General features: G+C 39.0%; 2 protein-coding genes and 1 long non-coding RNA gene across 8 annotated transcripts in view; 2 read left to right on the top strand and 1 right to left on the bottom strand.

The window, feature by feature from the left end:
* Window positions 1-6,482, top strand: part of LOC6042167 (solute carrier family 26 member 6) — a 33,737-nt gene extending 27,255 nt beyond the window's left edge. For both annotated transcript variants that reach the window (XM_038255003.1, XM_001851262.2), the window contains exons 4-5: window positions 4,077-4,525; window positions 4,593-6,482. In XM_038255003.1, coding sequence (XP_038110931.1) covers window positions 4,077-4,525; window positions 4,593-6,020 — 1,877 coding nt within the window. In that variant the 3' untranslated portion in view covers window positions 6,021-6,482. The remainder of the gene's footprint in view (window positions 1-4,076; window positions 4,526-4,592) is intronic.
* A 1,352-nt stretch (window positions 6,483-7,834) lies between these two features.
* Window positions 7,835-8,451, bottom strand: LOC119767157. Its single transcript, XR_005277364.1, has 2 exons — window positions 8,357-8,451; window positions 7,835-8,296 (listed from the first exon to the last, which is right to left on the bottom strand). It is a non-coding gene; the product is annotated as an uncharacterized LOC119767157 (long non-coding RNA).
* Window positions 8,452-8,828: 377 nt separating this feature from the next.
* Window positions 8,829-15,411, top strand: part of LOC6052726 (exostosin-1) — a 402,218-nt gene continuing 395,635 nt past the window's right edge. The window contains exons 1-2 of one of the 5 annotated variants that reach the window (XM_038255001.1): window positions 8,829-9,011; window positions 9,723-10,945. In XM_038255001.1, coding sequence (XP_038110929.1) covers window positions 10,128-10,945 — 818 coding nt within the window. In that variant the 5' untranslated portion in view covers window positions 8,829-9,011; window positions 9,723-10,127. Of the gene's footprint in view, window positions 10,946-15,411 lie in introns of all 5 variants that reach the window. The other 4 variants (XM_038254998.1, XM_038255000.1, XM_038254997.1 and 1 more) reach the window with 4 other exon arrangements.

Below are 15,411 nucleotides of genomic sequence, written 5' to 3'. Positions count from 1 at the left end.
GGATTAGTTGTTAAAATAACACAAAAAAAAACAAAGATTTGTTCGAAGAATAACGTAAAATGTTTTTAGTCTGTTATTACAATAACAATCCAATAACAAAAAAATCGTAACGGCGAATAACAAATCTTGTTATACATAACATTGAAAGTTATTGGCCTAGTATTTTCAAATATCAAAAAATGTTATTCCCAAGTTATTTCCGTCTGCTCGGGTTGAAATATGATTTTGCTGCGTGTTAAAGGCCTGGATATATAATAAATTTTGCATTTTTTTTTGAGAATTTTTATGTCGCGCATCAGTATAGAAACTTACTTGACCGAAATGTCAAGCTCATACGTATATGCGATTATCCACCTCATTAGTTATGAGAACATGAACGAAAATGAACTCAAATGCATTAAAAACTAACAGAAAATGATGTTTATACTAAGATGAAGTTTTTTTTTATAAAACAGCGAAGTTGGAATAAACACTTGTCTTAATAATATATGCATTACATTTGTTTTGAATTATGAAAGATGAAAGTCTAAAATTTATTTCTTCAATTTCTCTGGAAAAAAACAATTTTCGCCTTTTTATTTCTTACCAAAAAATGGTAATGAAGCTGGCAAAATGTTTTTTTAAATATTGAACAAATTTGTCTCATTCTATTTGGTGACAAAATTGAATGCAAGTGAGAAAATTTGTTTAATTTCTGGTTTTGCTTTAACTCCTTATTGTAAGCATTTTTAAATATATTTAAAATGTACTTTGAACGTAAAATTATTTTGTGTACAATTGATGCTGTTTTATTTTCCAGTTTTAATTAAATGGGACACTTTCAGTATGAAATCGTAGATCTGAAAGAGACCCCGAGCAGACGGAAATAACTTGGGAAGGTCAGTTTTTGATATTGTGAGAAGATCGAAATATGTTATTGGGATGATCGGATTAGTTGTTAAAATAACAAAAATCAATAACAAAGATTTGTTCGAAGAATAACTTAAACTGTTATTATGTTGTTATTGCAATAACAAACCAATAACACAGAAGGAATCATGAAGGAATAACAAGATTTGTTATTTTGTGCGGAGAGGTGGAGCAGCATAATAACAAAAATGTTATTGAACTGGTATGTCTCCATAACAAAAAAGTTATTGTTTTGGTTTATTTGTAATTTGCAAATAAACCTGCAGTTGCCATAACTCCTCTGTACTAGTCAGGGCTGCAGAGTCGGGTACCTCCAAGCGACTTTGAATCCATACTTTGAAGACAACTCCGACTCTGGATGCAGGATATGACGTCAACGACGACTTTAGCTCTCCAAAATACCCGACTTCACAGATTCCGACTCCAAGTAAAAGTTGCTGAAAATTAGATGAATCCGATGCAGTCTCCGAGGTCACACTCCAGCTCGAACTTCAACGTCAGCTCCGACTTCCTGGCTCTGTGAAAATAATAACAGTTTTTGTTATTCACACTTCAAAATTCTCAATAAATAAATCAATTCCGTTAGGGAATATAACAAAATAAAAAAAGAACTCTCAAAAGTTAATTTATCGGATTAATTTTAGCTTGAAACCCTATTTCATGGTGAAATAATGACCCCGATGAAATTGGTCAAAATTATTTCATAGTTCTAGCCAATTTTAGTAAAATCCCTTAGGGGTATATCAAATAATTAAAAAATCAAATTTCAAAATTTCAGCTTTTAGAATAATTTTAGCTTAAGGACCCCATTTCATGACCAAAATAATGACCCTGACGAAATTGGTCAAAATTATCCCATAGTTCTAACCATTTTAAACTAAGTCCCTTAGGGGGTATATCAAATAATTAAAAAAAATCAACTTTCAAAATTTCAACTTTTAAGAATAATTTTAGCTTAAGGACCCCATTTCATGGCCAAAATATTGACCCCGACGAAATTGGTCAAAATTATCCCGTAGTTCTAACCATTTTAAACTAAGTCCTTTAGGGGGTATACCAAATAATTAAAAAAAATCAACTTTCAAAATTTCAACTTTTTAGAATAATTTTAGCTTTAGGACCCCATTTCATGACCAAAATAATGACCCTGACGAAATTGGTCAAAATTATCCCATAGTTCTAACTATTTTAAACTAAGTCCTTTAGGAGGTATATCAAATAATTTAAAAAATCAACTTTCAAAATTTCAACCTTTTAGAATAATTTTAGCTTAAGGACCCCATTTCATGGCCAAAGTAATGACCCCGACGAAATTGGTCAAAATTATCCCATAGTTCTAACCATTTTAAACTAAGTCCTTTAGGGGGTATATCAAATAATTAAAAAAATCAACTTTTAAAAATTCAACTTTTAGAATAATTTTAGCTTAAGGACCCCATTTCATGGCCAAAATAATTACCCTGACGAAATTGGTCAAAATTATCCCATAGTTCTAGCCAATTTTAACAAAGTCCCTTAGGGGTATATCAAATAATTAAAAAATCAACTTTCAAAATATCAACTTTTAGAATAATTTTAGCTTAAGGACCCCATTTCATGGCCAAAATAATGACCCTGACGAAATTGGTCAAAATTATCCCATAGTTCTAGCCAATTTTAGCAAAGTCCCTTAGGGGTATATCAAATAATTTAAAAATCAACTTCCAAAATTTCAACTTTTAGAATAATTTTAGCTTAAGGACCCCATTTCATGGCCAAAATATTGACCCCGACGAAATTAGACAAAATTATCCCAAAGATCTAAACATATTTAACAAAAGAAAAAAATAACAGATTGTGTTATGGACACTTAGAAACTTTTCCATTTGTGCGATTTGTGGTAATTTTATTTCTAAGTCAGTATACCGAACGAATAACAAATTTTGTTATTAGGAGAGTTTTTGAAATGTATAACATTTCCTCTTATTGGCGTGTTATTAAACATTTTCAATATAATATCACTTCAATACCAAATTTTGTTATTTTATCAGAAACTGTTATTATTTTTTCTTCTTGAAGTTGAACTTCAGGTTAAAATAATAACACTTTTTGTTATTTTAACAGGATTTGTTATTGAAATATTATTAATTTTGTTATTACCGTCTGCCCGGGACGTACAATTTCAGAGTATATTTTCCTGGATTTTTATTCTTTTCTTTCAATTTTTGGCAGTAGCATATCGTCGCCATCGTGCTAACTTGTCGTACGTGCATTTTGGGCCAAATTGAGTTAAGAACGCCATTTTGTGCAGCTCACAATGCCTCACCTTTTGACCTTCACAGATCCCCAAAATTCGATTTCAATCCTGAGATATTCAACAAAAACCGAAAAAACTCCGTGCATTTTTGTCACTTTACATATGAAAGTAGTTTCAATCTTGTCGTGCTATCTTGTCACTTCATGAAAATTGATGTAAGTGCGACAAAAGGCCAAAGGGATTTCAGGCCAGGAAAGTCAGGATGCGTTTGTCGCACGTACAAGCTAGACTACCGTAAACATTTGTAATTATAACTCGGGACTCCAGCAACCAACTTCAACCAAACTTTGGGACAATGCACAGAATGGTGAGCCAAACAAAACGTGTTTGTTATTGTTTACATTGCGTGCTCTCGTTTTTGAATATTCAAGGTCAAACATTAAAACGCGTTTTTCTCGGAACGTCAAAATGGCGGGTGCGACAAGATAGCACGACGACGTCGATATATCATACATCAAGCTTTTTGAAATACATGGAATCAAAATGTTATATTAAATTTTGTTATTTTGATTGATTTTGAGGAGCCCTAGACCAAAAATGATGTTAAATTTGAAATGACCTTGTACATAAATTGGAATATAAATAAGGATTTTGTCATCAATGAACAAAACATGTTATTAGCGTGGATTCCCCGCATTCTGCTACACAATCACTTGTAACGGACCTGCTTCACCACTTAAAACCACCCTTGAAATCGTCTGGATTAGCCGGTAGTATTTGCCGTTGATATTACTACTATTAGCCACTGTGTGAAACCCCCTCTCACTGCACCACATGGTACCGGTGAAGGTGTTAAAAGTTGCTATTTACGACCGCCTTAATCGATGCTATCTAACTGATCATTTCGTTCCCCTACCCATTCAATCCCCAGCGGCCGAATCGCTGATCAACTCGGTGCGCGAGTTCCGCTGCTTCCAGACGTTCCTCGGCTTCATCCCGATCCTGCAATGGCTGCCCAAGTACTCGCTGAAGCGCGACCTCATGGGGGACATCACCGCCGGGGTGACCACCGCCGTCATGCACATCCCCCAGGGCATGGCGTACGGACTGCTCGCGGGAGTTCCGGCCAACGTGGGCCTGTACATGGCGTTCTTTCACTGTCTGACGTACGCGGTGTTCGGGACGTCGAGGCACATCTCAGTGGGGACGTTTGCGGTGGTGAGTTTGATGACCGCTAAGGTTGTGGCGACCTACTCGACGGTTGTGCCGGCTGTGATCAATGGGACGGACGCGTTGCTACCACCGGCGGATCCGACGGAACCGATCTACACGCCCATTCAGGTCGCGACGGCGGTGTCGTTTGTGGCGGGATGTTTTCATGTGAGGATTTTTGGAGTTGCTTTTGATGAACTTTGAGGTTTAATTGTTATCTTTTTTTTTTTTGCAGATCGTCATGAGCTTGATCCGGTTGGGTACGCTGTCCGCACTGCTGAGTGAGCCTCTGGTCAGTGGGTTCACAACGGCCGCCGCGATCCACGTGTTGGTCAGCCAGCTGAAGGACCTGCTCGGGGTTTCGATCCCCCGCTATAAGGGTGCCTTCAAGAACATCTTCTCGATGCGGGACATCATCGAGCAGGTCCCAAACTCGAATCTCTCAGCCGTTTACACCTCGACGATTGTGATCTTGTTTATGATCTTCATGAACGAGTACATGAAGCCGTGGGCTTCGAAGAAGTGTAAATTCCCGATCCCGGCGGAGTTGCTTGTGGTCGTTGGAGGTACCGCCGCGTCGTACTTTATTGGACTCGGACCGAACTTTGGCGTAACGCTGGTCGGGGTGATTCCCGTGGGTCTACCTGCGCCCGAAATGCCTCCGCTAGCGCTGATCAAACTGGTTGCCGTTGACACGATCGCACTCACCATCGTCAGCTACTCGATCGTCATGTCCATGGGACTGATTTTTGCCCAGAAGGAGAACTACGAGGTTCGTGCCAACCAGGAGTTGATCGCGATGGGTGCAACGAACATCTTTGGATCGTTCTTCTCGTGCATTCCGACGGCGTGTTCACTGTCGCGATCGCTGATCCAACATCAGGCAGGGGGAAAGACTCAGATCACCGGGGTGGTTTCGTCCATGTTGATCTTGGTTGTGCTGCTGTGGGTTGGACCGTACTTTGAAACGCTCCCACGTTGCGTCCTGGCCTCGATCATCTTCGTCGCACTGAAAGGCATGTTGTGGCAAGTCAAGCACATCAAGAAGTTCCACCTGGAAGGTACGCTGGAGCTGTTCGTTTGGCTCGTTACCTTCCTCAGCGTGGTGATCATCGACATCGACATCGGTCTGCTGGTCGGCGTGTTGTTTTCGTTGGTGGCTCTCTACATCAAGGGCTGGAAGACCTACTACAGCCTGCTCGGAACGGTTCCGGAGACCGCGATCTACGTTGACATCGGCAGTCATCACCGCGCCGAGGAGGTGCCACACGTTAAGATCTTCAAGTACAGTGGCCCAATCAACTTTGCCAGCAAGGCCACCTTCAAGAGGGCCCTCACCAAGGAAGTCGGCATCGACCAAAGTCTCGTCCACCGCGCTTCCCGGTACGACGCCGCCGGAGAAGGCGCCGGTCTCCAGCTCATCAAAACCGTCATCATCGACCTGTCGAGCGTGGCCCACATCGACACCGCTGCCTGCAAGACGTTCAGTGAGATCAAGAAGGAAATGGCCGCCGTCGGCGTCGCCACGCTGATCGCGAACCCCTCGGACAACGTGTACGACACGCTGCTGCACGCGGAGTCCATCGGCGAGGGCGGGTTCCACATCTTCCCGACGATACACGACGCGGTTCTGTACGCCCAGGGTGCGGTCTCGGCGGTCTAACCGCCTGGAACCTCAGGTTAAAGATGATGTGCCAAAGAGAAGCGAGAACTTCGAACATGTGCCTTTAAAGAAACTCTCTTTCTGTTAGGGAGGTCCGACGAGTAGCAGAACAAGAATAGTTTAGTAGTTTATGAAACTTATAGAACAACCTAGTACTTAAGGCAAGATTGACTCAATTTTAAACACGAAAGAACAGAAAAAAACTTAGGTAACACGTACGTACTACATCTCATCGAAAATGTATCTCGTTTAGCGAAATTGTAACTTTAATAAGTGAGTACCCGTTTTAGGCTGATTGTTGAAGAGTATTTTATTTCGTTTTTTTTGTTATAACTATTCAAGTGGTACGCGAAGCAGCTCTGAAAGTGCGTAATTTATACACTAACAAGATGAATTATCCCACACCTACACTATTGACAATATTTATTGTAAATAAATACAAAAAAAAAATGTTTGCAAAAACCAACAGCGGAATTATTTTTAATTTCTACACCCAAACCAAACTATTATGCCATTCAGTGATGACAATGCTACTAACATACGTTGTCAGCTTAATTGCAAACAAATGATGAATTTCACTAACCTTCCGATTGGAATCTGAAATGAACTTGATGTTTTTTATGCATTTTCCTTCAAAATTTCTCTGCGAGAGCATCTCAATCAGGCGGTAATAACCTAATATTGTTACTTGGATGGTTATTAAAATAACAGAGTCAGGTTCTGTTAACAGAAAAATGATCTCAAAATAACAAAAAAATAACATTCATTGATATTGCAATAACAAACATACCAACAAAACATATATTTGCTTCTTTTGTTTTTATTTCATCCTCAAAAAACTGATTTGGCAGCCACAAGATAGCTCTTAAAAATGGTCGGAATAATAAATAAGCACTTTTTATGGACCTTCACGTGAGAATCGAAATTATTCCTCCGTTTTCCATCTCGATTGCGGCATCCTTTCATATTCAATGCAAATCAGCTTACTTTTTTTTGCTGCTACAGCATTTGAGGTAAAGGGAAAAAGAGTGTTTGCGACATTTTTAAAACGGTTCGTGCATTTTGTATGATTTAACAGACTCGCAGTTTTAATTGTGGGAAATAAAATTAAAACTGTGGAAATTATTGGAGTAATCGGTTTAACACATGTTTCGGCCGGAAACAGAGTCGGAAATAAACATGCTACGAATTTATAATTTTTGAGTATTCTTGCGAATCATATACCGAAAAAAAATAAAAGTACTAAATTCCTAAATTCTAGGAATTTTGGCTCCTTTCCTTATTAAGTAATCCAAAATACCCGATTACTAAATAAGGAAAAGAGGCAAAATTCCTAGAATAAAGGAATTTGGTACTATTTCTTTATTTCAGTGTACGTTCCTCAAAAAACTTATAGATTGGGAGACTCCTATGACATTTGTGTTTATCAGGCGACAAACTCATATTTTTTCGTAATCCGAACTTTTTGCATTGGTTGTTTATTTTTGTGGGTCTCGTGGCGCAGGGGTAGCTGCTTCGGCTGCCGATCCCGATGATGCTATGAGACGCGGGTTCGATTCCCGCCTTATCCACTGAGCTTCTATCGGATGGTGAAGTAAAACGTCGGTCCCGGTTTCTCCTGTCTCGTCAGAGGCGCTGGAGCAGAAATCCCACGTTAGAGGAAGGCCATGCCCCGGGGGGCGTAGTGCCAATAGTTTCGTTTTTTCGTTTTCGTTTATTTTTGAAAAAATGGTTCAGCGCCCTATTTGACAGCTTGTTTGAAGAAGACTTGATTTGCATTAAGATGTGTGATTAGAAATGTGAAAACAAAGAGGCGTGTTGTTCCTTTAAGTTCCGCTGTATATTTTAATATCTTGACAGATACGTATTTCGTCTACCCTTTGCAGACTTCATCGGTGTTCTGTTCTATGCTCTGTTATTATGCTTTTTTCTTTATGATGTGCTCAGTTACTGCTAACCTGAAATGGGGGACAAGGCTTTCATGTAATTCCCCATTAGCCTTTTACACATTCTTGGCTAGATGCTCCTCCAATCTGGTTTGTAGTATAGTTTGTAGTGGGTGCAGGATACCTTGTAGATGCAGGGTTTTCCTAAAGTCAGTAAAACCGCAACGAACAGAAAAGGTTTCGATGGTTTGTTCTTCAGCCAAATAAACTTGAAGCTCGAGCAAAAATTCTGACTGGGAAGTGAATCGGCAAGCCAAAATGGTATTTACTGTCTTTTTGCAAAGCAAATTATGTTGCTACTGGTCCGTGGCATTGTATCCATCATAAAGCCTACCATGAAAACAATTTAATTATCATTTGTTATCCGTCCAACTTACCAATTTCAACGACTTCTCCGCAATCCAAACTCAAATCTGACACCTCCGCTTTCAAGCGTCAAAAACACCGCTCTCTCCATCTGTCACAACAACGCTGCCGTACAGTTGGCAATAGAGTTATCTACGTGCGCATGTATTACGTGTACGTACACGAAAAAAAGTGAGGTTAAATTTTGTACCAGCCAGCAAAACAAATGGTGTGCTAGTGTGCGTGAGATCGGGCTTAGATAGCTCTATACCGTTACCACTCTCTCACTCTCTCACACACACACTCTCTCTCTCACTACCTGTCATTCTCACGCTCTCCGCTTCCATCTCGCTCTCTCCGCCCACCAACGCCTTTGCGACGGCACCAAAACAAACGCGCGCCCGTCAGGAAAACATCGCACCCGGAACGAAGATGATGCTCCGGCGATGACTTATGGCGCGCGTGGGAAAGAAGAGGACGGCGGGTCATGTGCTGCTGCGGGGGTCGTCGCCTAGACTCATCGCAGCGCTGGGTTTGACATTCCGTGCTGGCCAGGGTGCGCGATTCAGTCTTGGTCGGTTCGTCTTTTCTGTCGCAACGTCGTCGTCGTCGTCGGTGCGTTCTATCCGGACGGGACACGGTTCCACTGTTGGCTGTGTGTTTTCGGGCTCCGGGATGGCCGCCGTCGTCGGATTCTAGAGTGGGAAAACCTGGAAGGGATTAATTAGATTTGCGTGCGGTTAATGCGATTCGTGTGAAGAGAATGAGCAGGACATCGGGATCCGCTAGGTGTGACGTGTAACCCTGGAGAGGAATGTGACACATCCGGTTTCGGAGCGGAGTGCTGTCTAGCTTCCGGAAGAACCTGCACGGCGAAGCTGGAAATTCTGGAACGTCAAGAATCACTAAAATCGCGTTTAAGAGCAATAGAAAAGTCATGTTTTATCGTCGCGTACCAGGATTGTAAACAGAGAAACGTCAAACCGTGTGTGACAAGATGCGTGTGCGGTATTGTTTTGATTCGCCGTGAGGAGCGGACGTGTTTTTATGATTGCTACCGCGGCAGGGGGAATTGTTTGTTTTGTGATGTCTGAATGTGTTGTATTTTTGCTACGAGAGGGAGCGGAAATCGACTAGATGTTATTGTTACAAATTTAATACTAAGCTGTTTACCTGCTGTTGATGTTGCTGCTGAGGCCGTCGCCGCTGCTGGGATGTAAACAAAACACCGAAAATAGGGTCGGAATACGGAGAAGAGGAAGAGTTGGGTTCGGGTAGAACGGGGATAGGATTAAAAATCAATACTGGTGTGTTTCTAAACAAAAAAAAAAAATCGCCGTGCCTCGATTGGCGCGGTTTGTATTATTTGGGATGTGTCGAGTTAGTGATGTGTAAAGTAAATGTTATGCAGTTTTATAGTGCGAGGAAAACAGTGTGAAATTGCTTGTATGGTTCTGTTTGTAAAAAGCTATAGTGATATAAAAAAGAGCATAGGAGATCGGCGATTGTGGGAATTGAAATGTTATCCGTAAAAAAGCTATGAAATAAAAACGAGCAAATAAAGTATTGTAGATTCGTGTTTATCAATGTGTAAATAGGCCGATCTGGTCTGCTTTATGGTGAAAAATTCGGCACATTGTGTGAAAATGCGACCAGTCCGGCAAGTCCCGGTGTCCAGTCGAGAAGATACTGCAATAAATAATGCAATGTTTAACTATTAATACTGGCAGCAGATAGAACTCTGCCCGGAATACATATTTGAGCAGCACCCCTGGGGGTCACTTCACTGCCCCAAAAACGAAGCCATATCCACAAAATGCAGGCTAAAAAGCGCTACATCCTGGTGATAATCTGCTGCGCCTTTCTGGCGTATTGCTACTTTGGCGGGTACCGGCTCAAATGGCTCCAGAAGCTGTTCGCCATCAGCGTCCGCCGGAATCCCTCCAAACTACCGCCATATCATCAGCTGCACTACCAGTTCCCGGAAGATCCGGCCGCCACAAGTCCAAGCACTGTTCCGGACGACGGCCTGTTTGCCCATCCCTTATTTGAGTCCAAATACATCGGGGACTTCCAGCCGACTCCGTTCCACACCTGTCGGATGGAGACCTGCTTCGACTATAGCAAGTGTTCGGACCGGAACTTTCTAGTCTACGTGTACCCGCCGGAACCGCTCAACTCGCTAGGAGCGCCTCCCCCGACCAGTGCAAACTACCAGAAAATAATCTCCGCCATCCAGGAGAGCCGCTACTACACCCAAGACCCAGAGAAGGCATGTCTATTCGTGCTAGGAATAGACACCCTGGACCGGGACTCCCTAAGTGAAGACTACGTTAGGAATGTCCCCTCGAGGCTCCAACGGCTCCCGCACTGGAACAACGGGCGGAATCACATCATCTTCAACCTGTACTCCGGAACGTGGCCGGACTACAACGAGAACGGCCTAGGGTTTGACCCCGGGATGGCGATACTGGCCAAGGCCAGTATGAGCGTGCAGTCGTTGAGGCCGAACTTTGACGTGAGCATTCCGCTGTTTCACAAGCAGTTTCCGCTGCGCGGTGGCAACACCGGCTTCGTGGCGAGCAACAACTTCCCGGCGAACAAAAAGTATCTGCTGGCGTTTAAGGGAAAAAGGTGAGTGGATTTGTTTTATCTTCGTAAGATTTGCGTAAGAAGGGTAGAATTTTGGAAGGTTGAAAAATGTGTTTTTAGATTCATATTTCAAAAGCTTTCAACATTCTTAGAAAAAATATTACCATGATTTTTGTTTCTGTTTACTGAAAAAAATCCGAAGGTAAAATCGCATGCACATCACCTTTGTAAGAAAAAAAACACATAATATTACACACTGAATGTACGGTTTTCTGCATGCATAAACAAAAGTTGCAACAGACGGGATTCAAACCGAGCACCAACAGAGAGGACTTGCGCCTTAGCCCGATCGACTGTTAGTCTGATGAAGAGTGGAAAGGTTAAACGTCTGACGTTTTGATCAAGTAGGTTTCCCATACTGATGGGTTACATATTTCTGGGTGTAATATTACATACCCCCGGACAAAAAATATTTTTTCTTTAATTCTTTAATGTTTTAATGAAAATTGAAGTGCAATCAGCTGAAACCAATTTAAAATGTATTTCCCTGCGTATAGAATCATTTTTTGCATGTTTGATTTATTCAGAAATCTTTTAAATATTTGGCCGCAAAAAGTTGTTTTTTCGCTATTTTTTTTTGTTTTTGCCAAATCTTACTTTTTTTGAAAACTTATGATTGCAAAAGAACTGAACATGTTTAAAATGCATTTTAAAACACTTTTTTAATCAAAATGGTTTGACTATGGATTTTTTTATTTTTTTGCAAAAAAGTTAATTTTTGTCAAATTTTTAGTTTTTGTCAAATCGTTTTTTTTTTTGCAAAAAAGGTAATTTTTGTCAAAATTTTAGTTTTTGTCAAATCGTACACATTTTGAAAAAAAAAAAAATATTGCAAAACAACTGAACTAGTCTAAAATGTAATTAAAAACATTGGTTCATTCAAACGCACAGTGTTCGGAATGGCAAACACAGCAAAAAATCCGATGGTAAAATCGCATGCAAAAGCATGCACACCACCCTCGTCAAAATAAACACTTAATATTACACACTGCATGTACAATTTTTGTAAACACAAAAAAAAGTTGCAAACTACGGGAATCAAGCCCAGCACCAACAGTAAGGACTGGCGCCTTAGTCCGCTCGGCCAACAGACCGATGAAGAAATGAAAGGGTAAACGCATACATCAGCTTTACATTTCGGTCAAGTACGTTCCCCATACTGATGAGCTACACATTTCAGGATGTAATATTACAAAGAATTTCATAAAATAATGCAACATTTATTTTACACCCGGGCCTTTTACATGCAGCTGCATTACTGCTTTCTTTGCTGTGAAATTAAGAGGAATAAATTGATAACTCCTTTATTTGACGTCCAAGCCAAATTGTGTCTTTGGAAGAGTTGTTGTACTTAATAAGGGCATACAGGGTGACGACCTTCCAGGGTGTCAACCCAAATCTAACTTTGTTGGATGACGTTGTAGTGCTTTGGTGTCTTGGGCAAAGTTGCAGAGAAGAAAATTTCATGAAATTTTGTCGAAGGCGCCAAATTTTTAGCTCTTAATCTGTTCGAGATACACGCCATTTTTGCAAACAGGGTCGAAAAAGCACTTTTTGGTAATCACTCAAAATATTAGCATTTTAGCGGCCTACTATGTTCTGAACAGTTGTCTTTTTTTAGGTCCTTTTCGGTACTGGCACCAGGAAGGTGCTGTGTCCTATCCCTCGCCTAGACCAGACCAAAATCTATGATAAAGCTGTCAGACCAAATCTGTCAGACCAAGACTGTCAGACCAAAGAGCAAAAAGTAAACAATCTTGGTCTTCGACGTAGATGCACACAAATCAAGAAAAGAAAATCTGAAAAAGAATTTTATTTTTTCAATTCAATGACTGGTTTTGGACTGCAAAATTGAATGTGCGTCAGAAAATGATTAAACCGTGCGGCGGCCTGTACACCGACAACTAAATAAGCAGTTGAAAGCCTTATTCTTCCACTTTAATTTTTGATCGCGTTTTCGGTTTACACCTGAACAATCTTGAAATTATTTATACGCATTTGTGATTCCTCTCTTTCCATCATTCCCTTGACTGGCACCTGGATAGGACCGAGTCGGCTTTTGTAATTACATTACACTTAAAGCTAAGAGTGATTACAGAGGATCTTGTGTGTGTTTATGACATAAAATTAGATATCTTTGCCGAAGACAGCAAAATGTGTTGAGCCTTTATTGAGGAGTTATAACTGTTTTCAAGTGATTTTGAGCCTATTTTTAAGTTGTTTTCAGCTACATTTTCTGAAAATATCTCCGTGTCTATCGATGTCTATTTTTAGATATCTGAATTTGAATTAGATGGTTTATTGTTATCAATTTATTTTTACTTTTTACGCGGAAAATAATTAAAAACGAGGGAAAAATCGGTAAATTGAAGGGTTAATTTATCAATTTTTATGGAAAATACATTGTACATGCTTAAAATTATGACACATGTTTTAAAATAAAGAATAAAAACATGTTTTGCCCAAACATAATGTAAGTTAAAACTTTAAATAATTGTTTGTAATTTAGAGTTAGTAATTCCTACAATATTAGGTCACTTTAAAAAAACTCATTCAAAAAAAACTCTCAAATTGTCAAAATAAATTTAAAATTTCGAATCATTTGATACCCATATTGCGAATTATAAAAATTTGAGAATTTACGAGAAAATACGGTATTTTGTAAAAAATTGTATTTCATGTAAAAAACTCTTAACAGTTAATATACATACAAAATTTAGAATCGTTTGAAACCAATATTGCGAATTATACAAGTTTCAGTATTTTCGAGATAATACGGTATTTAGTGAAAATTTCAGTAATTCATTCAAAAAACTCTTAAACAGTTAAAATACATGCAAAATTTCGAATCGTTTGATACCCATATTGCGAATTATAAAAAAATTAGTGTTTTTGAGAAAATATGGTATTTTGTGAAAATTTCTTATCGTTTGATACCCATATTGAAAATAACAAAAAATAGTACTTACAAAAAAGACGGTATTTTGTGATTTTTTTAGTATTTTTACTTTGAAACTTACCATATTATCAAAAAAAGTATTTATTAAGAGAAAGCTTGAAAATTCAACTTAATTTGGTTGGTTCTAGTCAATTTCAGAAATATTTTAATTATAAGTTATCGTCCGTTATCGTCGATAAAATTATCGCCGATAGAATAATCGGAATATCGGAAATCGGAATTGTCCTCACGATAACGATAACCATTATTGTTATTGTAGACGATAATATTATCGACGATAATTCTATCGATTAACAACCTTGCAATCAATCACTCAAATTTTACTAAAATGGAGACGCAGAACTCAAATTAGACGTAGGTATAAGATAAGAAAATGAAAAAAAAATTAAATAAAAATGTGTTTGATTCGATTATCCGAAGATCCATGGTTAATTCTACGCCAACTCACACAGCAGATGCCTCGACCCCTCTTCGATTTGCGTGAAACTTTGTCCTAAGGGGTAACTTTTGTCCCTGATCACGAATCCGAGGTCCGTTTTCTGATATCTCGTGACGGAGGGGCGGTACCTTCCATTTTTGAACATGCGAAAAAGGAGGTGTTTTTCAATAATTTGCAGCCTGAAACGGTGATGAGATAGAAATTTGGTGTCAAAGGGATTTTTATGTAAAATTAGACGCCCGATTTGATGGCGTACTCAGAATTCCGGAAAAAACGTATTTTTCATCGAAAAAAACACTAAAAAAGTTTTGAAAATTCTCCCATTTTCCGTTACTCGACTGTAAAAATGTTTGGAACATGTCATTTTATGGGAAATTTAATGTACTTTTCGAATCTAAATTGACCCAGAAGGGTCATTTTTTCATTTAGAACAAAAATTTTCATTTTAAAATTTCGTGTTTTTTCTAACTTTGCAGGGTTATTTTTTAAAGTGTAACAATGTTTTACAAAGCAGATAATTACAAAAAAAAATGATATATAGACATAAGGGGTTTGCTTATAAACAACACGAGTTATCGCGATTTTACGAAAAAAAGCAAAAAGAAAAGCAAAAAGTAACTTTTTCAAAACTTTTTTTTCGTAAAATCGCGATAACTCGTGATGTTTATAAGCAAACCCCTTATGTTTATATATTAAAATTTTTGTAACTGTCTGCTCTACAACTTTGTAGATTATTGTTACACTCTAAAAAATAACCCTGCAAAGTTAGAAAATACACGAAATTTTAAAATGAAAAATTTTGTTCTAAATGAAAAAAGGACCCTTCTGAGTCAATATAGATTCGAAAAGTACATTAAATTTCCCATAAAATGACATGTTCCAAACATTTTTACAGTCGAGTAACGGAAAATGGGAGAATTTTCAAAACTTTTTTAGTGTTTTTTTCGATGAAAAATACATTTTTTCGGAATTCTGAGTACGCCATTAAATCGGGCGTCTAATTTTACACAAAAGTCCCTTTGACACCAAATTTCTATCTCATCACCGTTT

This window comes from Culex quinquefasciatus, chromosome 2 (genome assembly GCF_015732765.1).
Source record: "Culex quinquefasciatus strain JHB chromosome 2, VPISU_Cqui_1.0_pri_paternal, whole genome shotgun sequence".
NCBI lineage: Eukaryota > Metazoa > Arthropoda > Insecta > Diptera > Culicidae > Culex > Culex quinquefasciatus.
Note: the sequence above shows the minus strand (reverse complement) of the source record. Positions and strands in the feature narration are given on the sequence as shown.